The sequence below is a fragment of the Martes martes genome, assembly GCF_963455335.1.
Source record: "Martes martes genome assembly, chromosome: 8".
NCBI classification, from domain to species: Eukaryota; Metazoa; Chordata; class Mammalia; order Carnivora; family Mustelidae; genus Martes; species Martes martes.
In genome coordinates this window covers 15,565,947-15,581,556 of record NC_137895.1, presented here as the reverse complement: position 1 = coordinate 15,581,556, position 15,610 = coordinate 15,565,947, and the positions used below count along the sequence as shown (strand labels likewise).

At 37.0% G+C, this 15,610-nt stretch overlaps 1 protein-coding gene across 3 annotated transcripts in view; it reads left to right on the top strand.

The window, feature by feature from the left end:
* Nucleotides 1-15,610, top strand: part of RIC8B (RIC8 guanine nucleotide exchange factor B) — a 97,683-nt gene that overhangs the window by 40,617 nt on the left and 41,456 nt on the right. For all 3 annotated transcript variants that reach the window (XM_080810747.1, XM_080810749.1, XM_080810748.1), the window contains exon 4: nucleotides 6,678-6,772. In XM_080810747.1, the coding sequence (XP_080666873.1) occupies nucleotides 6,678-6,772 (95 nt within the window). The remainder of the gene's footprint in view (nucleotides 1-6,677; nucleotides 6,773-15,610) is intronic.

Below are 15,610 nucleotides of genomic sequence, written 5' to 3'. Positions count from 1 at the left end.
TTACCGTAGAGATCCCTCACTTAGCACACACTCCCTTCTGCAGTGCTTTCTGTTATCAGTGCATTGTAACGAGAAGACACAAGGACCAACAGACATGGTAGAGCCAGACAACCAAGAGCAAACAGAGAAGTAATACAAATATCTGAGTAGTCAAAAGATGCATTTAAGTCAGATAAAACAGTGAATGTCCATAGGAGTTATTTGGGAATGTCACATAGTAACAGAAGAGGTTAGTGCCATGATTATTTTAGAGACTTGAAAGGGAATGTGGGAAAAGGACATGATATTAATTAAATAAAAATAAAGCTTCAAGCTGTGCCATGTTTTTTTGCTGAATCATCCTTTCAGTAAATATTGAGTGCCCGATATATGCTGAGTTCTACATTAGGGATACAAGATACGAGATGAAGAAAGCATCACTGCCCTCAAAGAACTAACAGTCTAATAGGAAAATCAGACATATGAACACAGATGGATATACAACTGTTTGTTACATTACTTACTTTTCTTCTCTATATTTTCTGTATGTTTAAAAATAAGAGTCACCTCCGTAATGCACAGATGCTTCAAATACCATATGTTCTAGATCTTTGAGGGTTTATCTGACCTCATTGGCATAGTCTTTCTGCTAAGCAACGTAACCCAGGACAGAGTACACACTCAATAAATATTTGTTTAATGAAAAATAAAGTATAATATAGAGAAATATATAGGAGAAAAAATCCAAAGTAAGCAGGGAAGAAGGAAAAGTTTATGATACCTTTTAAAATGTCAAAGCTGTTGGGGCATCTGGATAACTAAGTTGGTTAGCATCTACCTTAGGCTTAGGTCATGATATCAGGATCCTGGGATCAAGCCCTATGTCTGGCTCCCCACTCCACATAGTCTGCTTCCCCTTCTTCCTCTGCCCCTACCCCTGCTCATATTCTCTCTCTCTCAAATAAATAAAATCTTTAAAAAAAAATTAAAGCTGGGGCACCTGGGTGGCTCAGTGGGTTAAAGCCTCTGCCTTCGGTTCAGGTCATGATCCTGGGGTCTTGGGATTGAGCCCCACATCAGGCTTTCTGCTCAGCAGGCTCTCTGCTCTGCTTCCCTCTCTCTCTCTGCCTGCCTCTCTGCCTACTTGTGATCTCTGTCAAATAAATAAATAAAATCTGAAAAAAAAAAGTCAAAGCTATTACAGAATTAACTAGAAGCCAAAACATTTAATAACATTGTTTAGAGCAGCAGATTTCTAGCCTTTTTAGAGTTACAGCACTCTATAACATTTATATCTTCCCTTGTAAATTAATTCAAAAAAGCATAGTATTATTACTCTGTGCCCAGCACCATGTTCAATGAAAAAGATGCAGAGGTAAAATACATTATCTTTGCCTGTGAGGAGACAGAGAATTTTGAATATATACAATTTGGCAGGACAAATAACCTTGGTAAAGGTAAAGCAGAAGGACTAGGGTAAAACAGGGTCAAATGTTACCTGAGATAGCTGTATTTCTAGTTAAATGTGTGTATACTTCTGTGTATGTGTATGTCTGTGTCTGAATGTCTTTCACTTTTTATGGAATTGAAATCAAATTTTCACACATTCCTAAACCTTCTTGAAGAAATCAAATTTTCACACATTCCTAAACCTTCTTGAAGAAATTAGAACTGTCCTGGGATAACAATACAAGATTAGGACTTGGTGTGCAGTTTGCTCCCTTCAGACTTTCACAGGCATTGATTAGATCAGTTGACACTTGGAATGGAAAGATGTGAGGAAATCCATACATTTACCAAACAAATTCCACAGTTTGCACAGGAGAAAAAAGGCAGCAGGACAGTAGTAGAATCTGTAATTAAGAAGTAAGGACTATATAAAGAGATCCCAAAGACTTTCCTGAGTTTTTATCTCCCTTTTAATTGAGTGTTACCTTATTTTGATTTCCACTATCACAGCAAGGCTGTTTGCTTTCTGTCTCTTCTTCTCCCTTCATCCCTGGTGAATTTTTTTTCTTCTCAACCTTTGGAGATAATGATTTCAGAGGACAGAATATTGATATCTGAAAGGTATGATTTCAGAGGAGAGAATATAGATATCTTAAAGATATCAAAACTAAGATGAAGCAAGTAAATTATAGTTATATAAACTGCATTTGTGTAATATTTTATAAAGAGTAATTATATTTAATCTTCCCAGCATCTTTTTGACACAGGAGCATTAACCCCATTTGATAAAAAAAAGGACACGAAAGTTCAGAGTTTAAATTACTTATGGAAAGTCATACAGCAGAATAGCCAATACTAGAAAATAGTATCCACTCTAACCTTTGTTAACTAATACTTCTTAAATGGTAGCATTCATTTAGCAAATTTTGACTGAGACAGACTAATGGAATAGAGTCTAGAAATAAACCTACACATATATAGTCAACTCATTTATGAAACAGGTAATGTTGAAGTGCAGTGGGGAAAGAGTGGACTTTCTAATAAGTTGTACTGGATCAATTGTATATCTTTATGGAAGAAAAACTAATTTGAATCCTTACCTTATACCATACACAAAAATTAATTTGAGATAGATAAGGACCTAAATATGAAAGGTAAAATAATAAGCTTTTAGAAGGAAACAGGTTATCTTCATTACTTTATCTATCAAACATTTCTTAAGTAGGCAAAGATTTCTAAAACAAGACAAAATAAAAATCAAATTTTAAAGGAAGAGTTGACAAATTGGTCTTCATTAAAATGAGCTCATCAAGAGAAGAAAGTAAAAAAGCAGGCCACCAAAACAGAGGAGTTATTTACAACACATCTATAAAGAACTCTATCCAGAATACATTAAAAAGCCTTACAAATCCATACAGAGTCAACCCAATTAAAAAATCAGCAAAAAGGCTTGAACAGGCATTTGACAAAAGAGGTATCCAAATGAAGTAGTCATATGCAACTTCATTAGTCATCAGGAAAATGCATAATAAGAGACCACTGCACACCCAAAAGAATGATTAAATTTTATAACTCTGACAATACCAAGTGTTGCCACAACTGTAGAGCAACTAGTGGGAGTGTAAGTTGGTATAAACACTTGGAAACACTATTTGACAGTATAGTCTAAAGCTTGACACAGCAGATGAGGCATAAGAAATTATATTCACAGCAGTACCCATCAGTATAGCCCCAAACTGGAAACAGTCCAAGTGTCCATCCAGAGTGGGATAGATAAGTAAAGTGTAATATATGCACTGCATTCAGCAGTGCTTTCTTAAACTAACTGTGGTGAAGGACCAGATTCTTTTTTGCCCTAGCTATCAGAATAAAACTCTTGTATAATACAATATTACATACATTGTCAAACTGGAAAAGTCTCTAAATGCTCATGCACACTTTTTGCACTGAGGGCACTGCAGATCAGTGGCAGGCAGGGTGTGGATTGACACTGGTCCACAGACTGCACCTCAAATAGCACTACTCTCAAGTGATGAAAATGAACACAAGTGATGAAAATGTGTAGACTAGCTACACATACCAACCTAGATGAATCTCACAACCAGACACAAAAGGGCCTATATTTTATGATTTCATTCAAGCAAACTCGAATGACAACAAAAACCACTAACCTGTAATGTTAGAAACTAGAATTACCCTTGAAGAACAGATGACTGTCATCTGAAGAGGCCGTGAGCAGAATTCTGGAGTTCTTGATCTTGACATTGGATCATTTTTGTGTTGGTTATATGGATGTGCTCATTTTGTGAAAATTTATCTAGCTGCCCACTGATGATCTCTTTTTTGTTTTACTTATAATTTACATTAAAAATTATTGAATATTGGGGCATCTGGGTGGCTCAGTCAGTTGAGCATCGGACTCTTGGTTTCAGCCTGATCATGGTCTCAGAACTGTAGGATTGAGCCCTACATGGATTTCACACTGGGTGTGGAACCTACTTGGGATTCTCTTTCTCCCTCTGCCTCTCTCTCTTTCCTCTCTCTCTTCCTGTATAAATAAATAAATAAATAAATAAATAAATAAATAAATAAATAAATATTGAACACCTATTAAACATATGCACTCTAAACTTCTAAAGTTACCAGATTAGTGGAGAAAACAATGGAAATGCAAGTGTGGCATTACAAGTTATGATTTTATGAAAGAAATCATAATAAGATAGTGATAGAAAATAATGAAGGAAGAAGCCTACTTAGATTAAGTGGATAAGGAAGAGCCTTCTCTGATAAAATGTTTTAGCTGAGACCTAGGAGATAAAAAGGAATTGGTGATGCCAGGAGTGGGGGAAACAATCCATGGATTTCAGCAGTTGTTTTGGGGACAGAAATAAAGAGAATTTAGTGGATTTATGGTAAAAGGGCATTGCAGACATAAGTACAACTTGGGAATTGTGTTACAAAAGTTGGGACATGAGGAAATGGGATGGAAAGAAGTAGGATTTTGGTTTACAGTTTCAAGTAAAAAGACCAAAATGGATAGTTTTGCAAGAATCTTATCAGTATCAGTGTGCAAAGAGAACCGTGATATCTAGAATAAAGGAAAATCTAGTGTTTATTTTGTTTTGAGAGACAGCATGTATGAGCAAGTGCGTGGGGGTGGGAAGGGGGAGAGAGAGAGAGAATCCCAAGCCGACTCCTCGTTCAGCATAGAACCCGACGCAGGTCTCGGTCTCATGACCCTGAGATCATAACCTGAGCTGAAATCAATAGTCATACACTTAACTGACTGAGCCACTCACGCACCTAAGGAAAATCTTAAAATCCTTTTAAAAGGAAGTGCATTCCCACTTAATTTTCAAAACCAGGGAAAATATCTTATTAAGAGTTAAGAAATGGAAGGAGTACCTGGGTGGCACAGACAGTTGGGCGTCAGACCCTTGGTTTTGACTAGGGTTATGATCTCAGGGTCACAGGATTGGGCCCTATGTGGGATTCTGGCTAGGTGTGGAGTCTGAGTTTCTCTCTCCCTCTTCCCTGCCCACTGCTCAAACTTGATCTCTCTCTTTCTAAAATAAATGGATAAATCTTAAAAAACAAACAAAAAAAGTTATATGGAAGAATTTACATGTGTTTCAATGTGCTTCGTGTAATTTGGGGTAAGTAAAAGTGTGTTTACATATTAGAGAATTTTGTTTCAGGCATTTGAAAATGGATGGCGAATGGGACAGTGGCTGGGTCAACCCTGCCAGTCTTCGTGTCTCTGGCATTTCACTGATTCCTCCTCCCCTTTTCTTCCTTCCTTCCCCAGCACACGATTATTTCATTATCACTCATTTCAGCTCTATCTTCTGTTTCCTTTCTCCCTCATTATTCCCCTCATCTTCAAATGTTCCATTGCAAGTGCTAAGCACTTCCTTGTGTATCATCCTCTAATTCTTTTATGACCCTACCAGTCACATATGTGTGGAGATGCCTGTGGGGAAACTTTGGCTCAGAGAAGCTATATGACTTGTCTAAGGTCACAACTTAGACACTAGACTCCCAAATGCAGAGCTTTTTCCGTTGTGCCACTGAGGCCTTCCTCTCTTACAAATAAACATATAATAATTTTATGCTTAAAATACTGTCCTCTGCATTATGAGTAATGAAATTGTGCTCAATTGTTTGTTAGATTTTATAAGACACATCTTCTCACATATATGTGAATATAAGAACATATATGAATATATGTATAATATGTGAGTATATTTCACTTTACACAGACTTGAGATCAATATATACTAAAGTTTTAAAATTTTTTATAAAGTTTTTTGAATTTTTAAATAGTTTTTGAAGTAATTGGTGACTTCCTGAAGTATAGCGTACACAGGATCTCTATTATAATTATCACTCATTTTATCTGTCTTCTAATTATTAAAAATCTGGACAAAGAGAGAGATGACTTCGATGCAGGTGACTAGAGAAATTGTAGTGGCCCAAGAGCTCACTAAAAAAGAGGAGGTAAACTAAGTGATTACTCATAATTTAGCTTATTTCCTACTGCTTGCCTTTTTCTCTTTGACTCTCTATGAGTCTTTAATACCAATAAGTGAGTAAACATTGGGAGAATAGGAGATTAAACTCAGATCACTTGTTTTTCATCACTTGCCAGTAATTTGGGAGGAATTAGCAAGATTTGGGGAAGCTAGCAGATTAAGAAGACTCATTAAAATGAAGTTGATAGATTATAGATTTTAACCTAATTGCTTTTGAAAATCAAGAAATGAGGCATTAAGGATATATAACCTGCTCTTAAAATATCTGATAACATTATATCTATTTAAACTTTTATAACAATTAGCAGACTGGAACAGTATACTATCAAAAGAATCTAGGCTTTCTGGAAATGGCAAAGATCATTAGGTGAATTGAATCTTACTGTAAAACAGAGTGGGAAATGCATGGATGTTGATCATGCATCTCCTTGCCTGACATGCCCTTAGGGAGCGGCTAGATCAGTACCGTCTACTTTCAGCCATTTCTGGAGGTGGTTGTAGCTCTTCATATGAGACTAAGTAACTATTCACTTAGTACTGAGAACTTTTTCTACAGTATCCTAACTTCTATTATGTATGGTATAAGAATGACCGTTGTGGGGGGGGAGGTAGGTGGGCCATAAGATAACTCCGAGGAAGGTCGTAATACACCAAGCTCCTTCGTTAAGGCATTTAATCCCAAATTTTTCCTCTTGTCTCTTTTATTTGCTATAGAGTGATTCTCATCAGTTCCGTGTCATGGCAGCTGTCCTTCGCCATTGTTTACTAATCGTAGGTCCAACCGAAGACAAAACAGAAGAGCTGCACAGGTAGGTAACCTCTGTGTTGATATCTCAGTGAAGAGTATCATCAATTCTTGTTTTAATGCATCTAATTTTTGCTGTTAAAAGCACAAGAAAGTGAAAATATTACAGTAAGTCTGGTAACTGTTGAGAAATCATTACCGTGCCCTGATGAGAAATTTTCATTCTATTCCCTTTGACTTTGTTAAATTGAGTCCCAACAAAAGAGAATTTGGCATTTGTTGCATTCAACAATAAAACCCAGAGTAACAGTAATAATAGCACAGTTCAGTAGTTACTGAGTACTATGTGTGACACGATGGTAAGTGCTTTATAAAGATTAACTTACTTTAATCAGCGTACTCATCTTATGATGTTACTGCTATTCTTCCTTTTTGATAGGCCATGAAATTGGGGCATAGAAAAATGAAGCAATTTCTTTGAGATTACACAGCCCTAGTAAGTGACAGGACTTGGATTTGAACCCTGCTTTTCATTACTGCACTCAATAGTCTCACTGATTCCACTGTAAGAGTAGTTACCAAAAAGTATACCATAAGCAATATGTATTAATTAAATTTTTAAAACTTATTATAAAAATTGGGTCACAGTCTCAAGTATTAATATTTAAAAAATAGTTCAGGTGTTGTGACTGGCTTGTTGGAGCTCTTGGTGGACTACTGCTAAAATGTGTCATTCTGTAAGAATTGAGTTCATGCGTTTTTCTAGTTCTCTTTCTATTCTAGGTCAGACTTGCAATAACAACACTTCTGACTTTAACATAAGACCGCTTATGGTGCTTTACTCTTTAAAAATACAAGTGGGTTTTTTTTTTTAAAGATGTTATTTACTTATTTGAGAGAGAGAGAGAGCATGAGAGGGGAGAAGCAGTGGGAGAGGGAGAAGCAGAGGGAGAGGGAGAAGCAGACTCCCCACTGAGCAGGGTGCCTGACTCACTGGGCTCAATCCCAGGGTTCCAGGATCCTGACCTGAGCCGAAAGGAGATGCTTAACCAAGTGAGCCACCCAGGTACCCCAAATACAAATGGTATTTTAAACAATTCAAATAAATTCAAATCTGCAAACAATTAACTTTGGCATTAACTCTGCTTTATAAATAAATTTGGATTCCTCTTAATAGTAGAAAGCACCTACATTTACAATATTCTATTTTTCAAAATATGGCTTAAATAAAACTTCATAGAAACACAACAAAGTGTAAAAATGAAGCATAACCTTATTATTTTTCAATCAAATCCTTATTATTTTAGTTATGATCAACAATTTATTATTTGATATTTACAGAGTTTGTTGGTAGGTTATCTTTATGTACTCTGCCCTGCAAACATTCAAAAGATTATTTTATTCACAATTAAAAAGTGTGATTTCTTTTCCTTCAGCTACAGATCAAAAGTTCCTTTAATTTTCTTGAGACTGTGCCTTTAAAAAATAATCAGATTAAGTGCAATAAATCATGGCCTCTACAACAATTTAAACACTCTGACTCATAATTTTTATCATAATCGAGACACTAAAAATACAGATGCTAAAACTTTTTAAAAATGGATTTACAATAAGAACAGGAGTAAACTGATGGCTTTTTCTTTTGGAAATCAATTATTATAAGTTAAATGGCATTCATACAAGAATGTAAGGAGAGGGACACCTGGGTGGCTCAGTCGTTAAACATTGGCTCAGGTCATGATCCCAGGGTCCTGAGATCGAGCCCCAAATCGGGCTCCCTTCTCCACGGGAAGCCTTCTTCTCCCTCTCCCACTCCCCCTGCTTCTGTTCCCTCTCTCTCGCTGTGTCTCTGTCAAATAAATAAATAAAATCTTTAAAAATAAAAAATTAAAAAAATAAAGTCTTTGTAATAAAAGAAAAAATAAAGAATAAGGAGAAAGTGTTTTGGGAATTGTTACACTAGTTACAAAAAAACATTGCTAAGGATTTCTCTGATAAGTTTAATATTTTAACACAGCACCCAGTATTTATCAAAAAAGCAAGAGGAGAGGTTTTAAGAACCAGATTTTTAGGGGCGCTTGGGTGGCTCAGTGGGTTAAGCCTCTGCCTTCGGCTCAGGTCATGATCTCAGGGTCCTGGAATCAAGCCCCACATCAGGGTCTCTACTCGGCGGGGAGCTTGCTTCCCCCTCTCTCTCTGCCTGCCTCTCTGCCTACTTGTGATCTCTCTCTCTGTCCAATACATAAATAAAATCTTAAAAAAAAAACAAACCAGATTTTTAAAAAAGTAATCAGATTTCTTTATTTTCTTTCTGATAATATTTGCTTTAAGTATTCTTTTTAAAGATATTTTACTTTAAATTTACTTTTATCTTAAAAGTTGCTCTGATAAAATATCTATTAGCTACACTGTAAATAAGATTTCCCTAGAACCACAAACAGGATATAGGAGTATATCTCAAAGCCTTTCCTAGGAGATTGAAGTTGCTGCTGACTTGACAGTTTATCTGGAATGGCCTTGCATGTCCCTTTAATCGGAATTAAAGTGATTAGTATCATTTGAGAGTAGTGACTCTAGGCTAAGCCATTTAAATACAGAGAAAACTGGATTAACCTCAAAGGGCTATATTAGGAAACTTACTAGGATTTTAATACCCACTAAATTCTATGTATTTATTTATAGTGTAATACCCACTAAATTCTGCATATTTATATTTCAGTGTTTATACAGAAAATCATGTGTGTGTTTAAGGCAAAGTTAAAACAAAAAAATTGGAATGTTTTTCAAAGTAACATTTTGTCCCTTTTTTTTAAAGTTATTTTGTAAGTTTATTTTTTCTTTTTGACACTTTAAGGAAGAATGTAACAAAATAGGTAAACCTGGATAGTGTATGATTATGCATTAAAACTCAAAGAGTTGTGGTAACAATTAAATGAGAAATTAATAAAGCACTCTGTCCCTGCACTGGGGAAGCACTCAACAAGTGTACGAGCTGCTGTCACCTCTGCTGTCACACTGCTGCCCCCGCCACTTCTTTTACTATTATTACAATAAGCACACTGGCTTTTAGGTCCAATACTTAGTTCCAGATATATTTTTAAAAGTTGTTTTTGATTTTGATATTTTGTTAGGATTTTTATGTATATCCTGTGATCATGTAGAGAAATCTATTTTCCATTCATCTAAGTTTTTCTCAAGCCAGGGATGTTCTATAATATGTGCATGCCAGGAGTCTACTAGGCTCCTCCAGGAGACAAGTGAATAGAAACATGGCTAGGCAACAGCTTTTTCTGATGTGCGGTCTCCTTTTTTTCCCCACCCCCAGAGCAATCAAGAGGACAGGGACATAGAGATTAAATGAGTAAGCTCACATAGACAGTTGACCTTAACCTTTATTTCCACTAATCATCATCTTAGATAGTTTTTAAAATCTACTTATTTCATTTCCTTTTGTCTCTACTTTTTTTTTTTTAAAGATTTTATTTATTTATTTGACAGAGATCACAAGTAGGCAGAGAGGCAGGCAGAGAGAGAGAGGGAGAAGCAGACTCCCTGCTGAGCAGAGGGCCCAATGTGGGGCTCGATCCTAGGACCCTGAGATCATGACCTGAGCAGAAGGCAGAGGCTTTAACCCACTGAGCCACCCAGGCGCCCCACCTTTTGTCTGTACTTAAAGTAACAAGTAAATTGTTGGTTTGAGTCATCTTTTTTGATACATTAAAGGACATCCTAATTCGGTTCATCTCTGTTATCTTCCTGAAAGTATTTTCAACCCTCTCATCCATAATCAGTAAGCTTATGCATAAACTGCCAAAAACAGTTGCATGTGGATGTGGTTGTGGTTTTGTTTTATTTTAGAGAGAAGGGGGAAAGGGGAATGGCTTAAATGCTAGAGAGGTGAGGAGAGTGGAGGACCAGATCTGATTTAATTTATATTAGCCTTTCAACTCATTTCTTTAACTTAGCACACTGGCATCTACAAAATGCTTTCTCTCTTTTCCCCCACACTCAATGAGCCTGTGTGTCTTTAAAAAGTACTTACCTCCCTGCCTTTTTTGTTGTTTCTTTGCTTAGACTAATTTATCTCATATACTGGAGACAATTTAGTACCTAATGATACCTCATTACAATCCTAAGCAATGTCTTTTTTTCCAGCTTTATTGAGATTCAGTGGACATATCACATTGTTTCAGTTTAAGGTATACAATGTTGTTGATTTGATAGATTTACATATTGTGAAATGATTACCACCACAGCATTAGCTAGGCATAATGTCTTACACATGACCAACATTTTTTTTTTTTTAAGACTTTTTTAATTTATTTGCCAGAGAGAGAGAGTGCGCACAAGCAGGCAGAGAGGCAGGCAGAGGCAGTGAGAGAAGCAGGCTCCCTGCCGAGCAAGGAACCCAATGCGGGACTCGATCCCAGGGTCCTGGGATCATGACCTGAGCCGAAGGCAGCGGCTTAACCAACTGAGCCACCCAGGCGTCCCACACATGACCAACTTTTAATTAATGTTTGAAAATTGAGGGGAGAGGAGATGGGGGAACAGTTAAAACAGGTGAAGGGGATTAAAAGGTACAAACTTCCAGTTTAAAATAAATAAGTCACAGAGATGAGAAGTACAACATAGGGAATCAAGTCAGTTATATTGTAATAATGTTTAGTGACAGGTGGTAACTACACTTATTGTGTGAACACTGAGATTGAGTAATGTATAGAATTGTCGAATCACTATGTTGTTGTACAACTGAAATTAATATAACATCATATATCAACTATACTTCAATAAAAAATTTTTTTGTAGAAGTTTGAAAATTGGATGATATCATTTTTGGCTTCTACTTATTAACTGAGCACTTAACTATATGCTAGGCACTATGTGGAACTTAAGGACAACAAAGATGAATTTAGTATAATCTGTGTTCTCCAGGGCTTACCAGCTAGGGGGTAAAATAGACATGTAAGTAAATAAGCGCAGTTATTTTGATGAGTGTTGTGTAAGACATGGACAAGCTTATGTAGGTAGACAGAAAACAAGAGAGTTTACTTTGGAGAGATCGCAGAAGGGGGTTCTTATTTTATTTTTTTGTTATCATTAAAGCTCCTAGCTCTTTAACCTGATTCTTACGGTGAATAACCATTATCTAGGTGAAGAGATATCCACAGTGCATACCCTGGAGAAACATAAAGTCTAAATGAGGAGACAAGACATAAATATTATGAAAAGTTAAAAATAATTCAAGACCATAATAGAAGAGCTATCGCAAGATAGTTTTTGAGTAGTTTCCCAGTGAGTTAATTATCCAAATAATAATTGCTAATAGAGGGGCGCCTGGTGGCTCAGTGAGTTGAGCCTCTGCCTTCGGCTCAGGCCATGATCTCAGAGTCTTGGGATCGAGCCCTGCATTGGGCTCTCTGCTCAGTGGGGAGCCTGCTTCCCCCTTTCTTTCTGCCTGCCTCTCTGCCTACATGTGTTCTCTCTGTCTGTCAAATAAATAAATAAGATCTTTTTAAAAAATAATAATTGCTAATAGAATTTAAAAGACTAGCTCACTGTGGTCTAACATGATGAGTAAAGTCTTCCTTACTCATACTATCTATACCTGTTCTCCATCCTCATCCAGACCTCTGGTTTCCTGGTGATTCCTCTTTCTCCTACCTATGAGCCCTCTATGGGTTTACCTTCTTTCCTTTCTATTCTAAAGCATTGGTTCATCATTTCAACCTATCTGTATGCCCTCATTGTCATGTCTTGCTAGTCTTGAAGCACCCAACCCCAGATCTGTCAGACCACCTTCTTTTTCCACTTCTAAACTCAGGCTGCTCTGACCTGTGGGACAGTTTTACCTAACCCAACAGTTTGATCCATCCTCTCCACTGCATTTAGAGTTGTTTCTCAAAAAGAAGATCTCTGCTTAGAATCCTCTTTGGCTCCCCTCTCTCTTTATGTTTAAGAGCAAACTTGTATTGTCATTTTGCATTTATTAATAATCTGCCCCCTTATCAGGGAAATCTATGTTTCCCTGGCATCTGTACCTTTTTCTTTGCCAGAATAACTCTGGTTTAAGGTCATCAGTAATCCATCTGGCTATAACCTACATCTTATCATGGCAGTCCCCTTTATAATACTCCTACCCCACTCCACACAGACATACATGTACTTTTCTGGTCTCATTGTCTACCAAGGCCCCTCCCTGCCTTGTCCTTTGCTTTACATGGTATACTTAGGGCCTAGCACAAGGCATAGTAAATATTTGTTGAGAATGAAGTGAGGTTTAAGTTAGTCTTAAAGAATGAGAATATTCTTCTAGGCAGGAGAACCCATGGCCAAACACAGAAAAGAGTTTGTGTCTATGGCATGTTTAGAGAACAATGACCAGGTCACTATGGGTTAAAAAGCTATGCTTTGCTGAGAGCAGCATTCAGGAGTCTTTCCATCGGTATCTTATCCAAAGTTTTCTGGACACTTCTCACCTGCAGTGGCTCCAGTCTTCTCTTAAATATCTGGTTCTTCTACTGTTCTCGAATTTTATCTACTTGGGCTTTAGAGCCATGGCTCCACCAGAATGCCTATTACTAAGGTCACTAGTGACTTCCATTTTGCAAAACCCAGTGGACACTTCTTGTCATCTTACTTGATCTGTCCCACATCATTTGACACCCCACTTTTTGCGTATGTACTTTCTTCCAGGATACCATGCTATCCTGGTTTTCCTCCTACCTCACTAGTTGTAATTTTTTCCTCAATTCCTCAGCTTCTAGACAATAGAGTGCCCCAGGTTCAGCCCTCACAGTTTTTTAGTCCACAGGCATTCCCTCCCCAATTTAATCAACCTTTTGTCTTCAGACACCATCTATATGCTAATGATCCCTCAGCTTTCTATCTCTAATCCAGATCTCCCTCTCCAAACTCTTGCTACTAACTTCCTATTAACATCTCCCCTTAGAAGTCGAATAGATATCCCAAATTTAACATATCCAAAATTAAATTCTTAGTCTTCCCCTGAAAATCTGCTTCTCCTGCAGTGTTTTCCATTTCAGTTTATGGCAACTCCAGCTTTCCACTTGCTAAGGCTTGAACTTGGATTCTCACACTTCACAACTGGCCTGTCAATGTCTTTCAAAATGTATCTGGATGTAACTGCTTCACTATTATCATCATATTCAGTCACCTGAATTTTATAGTGATATCCTGATTCTTCTCACCTTTGATGTCCTGCCATTCTTTTCTCAATGCAGTAGTCAGAATGACCCTTTTTAGGTAAATCAGACTGTATCTCCATGAAAGACCCTACAGTGGCTATCACTTCACTGAGCATAAAATTAAATTTTAAGAGCCTGCAAGACCAATCTGGCCATACCTGATCTCCTGTCCTACTCCTTTTTCTATATATAGTGGTTTGGCAACACCAACTTCTTTACAGTTCTTCATTTATGCCACTGCTTCTACCTTGGAGCCTTTGCTCTTGCTTTTCTTTCTGAAATGTTCTTTCCCTACATTGTCACATGGCTCACTACCTCACTTCATTTCTTTGCTTAAATGACACCATTTTAGTGAGGTCTAGCCTAATCACTCTATTCAAAATTATAACCCACCTGTTCTATCTGACTTTCCTGGGTTTCTCCGCCAGGCCGCTTATCACCTTCTATCATGCTATTTAGTTATCTTATTTCTTTTGTTTACTTTTCATTGACTGTCCTCTCCATGCTGGAAAATAAGCTCCCCAAAGACAGGGATTTGTCTCTTTGCTTCATAAAACAATGCCTGACACAAGTAATAAATAATTACTGAATCAAGCTAAAGTTAGGAATTTACATCTTCTGGAGGAAGTCTTTTGGAGGTCTTAAGGTTCATTTAAGTAAGTTCTCAGCCATAAAGGAAAGATATGTGAGCCCCAAATAAAGAAGATATATTTGAACCAGGAAGATTTGTTAATGGCTATAGGTCTCCATGTACCATTATCATGTACCTCATTGTCATTTGGTATTAAATTATGTTTAGTCCAATGATTGATACAAGACTGGATTTTTAGATTGCCTCCCCTCCCCCACAACTAACAAGGCTTTAATCAGGGCATTAAGGAGTTCTAAATAGGCATTGCTTTTGAATCTGCATATCAGGAGGGGGCTGGGAGCATGAGTAGGAGGATGTCATGTCCCAGTGATTAATGATCTCTAGGAAGCTGAAAAGGGGAGAGTAATATACACAGTATTTCTACCCCCTGGAGTAGGAATGCAAACACCATTGTGCGGATCTGTGCATAGTCACTGACTTCCTGGTAGCTGGAGAATTTCATACACTCTTCTACCACAAATAAAACTGTCAGAGAAGTGACAGAGCTCAAAAAGCGGGCCTTCCTTACTTAAAAAGAATAGCTCAAACACAGTGAGCCAGAAAATTAATTTTGTAGTTGTTTGGAAACCCAGTTGTTTAATAAGAAAAGTGAAAATGGGAACTTTCCTTGAAAAGCCTAAAACCTCCAAATATTTGTTGAATCAAACTCTACATTTGGTTTCTTAAATTTACCAGATTCCTAGAAACTGCTTATTTTAAATGAATTTAAAGGGAAACATTCCTTTGTAATGAAATGCATCATCTTGAACTTTTCAGTGTGGTCTCTATGGTGGATTTAGAGAATCATATTATCAATGGACTTCAGTGCCTATTGCCTTATGTGTTGAAAAAAAATCCTAACATTTCAAAATGGTTTATACAGTTGTAGAAAGTAATTCTATGGTAGAGTTCTTTTGTTTTATTTCTTTTCATCCCCAGTGAATCTGTGATATTTAATAACAGTTTCCAAATGCTTAAGTCAGAAGTGAAACATTTTTAAGTCTAGATAAGGAACTACAGATGTTTGCAAAAATTTTTAAAAGAAAGTTTGTGGGGAAAGCAT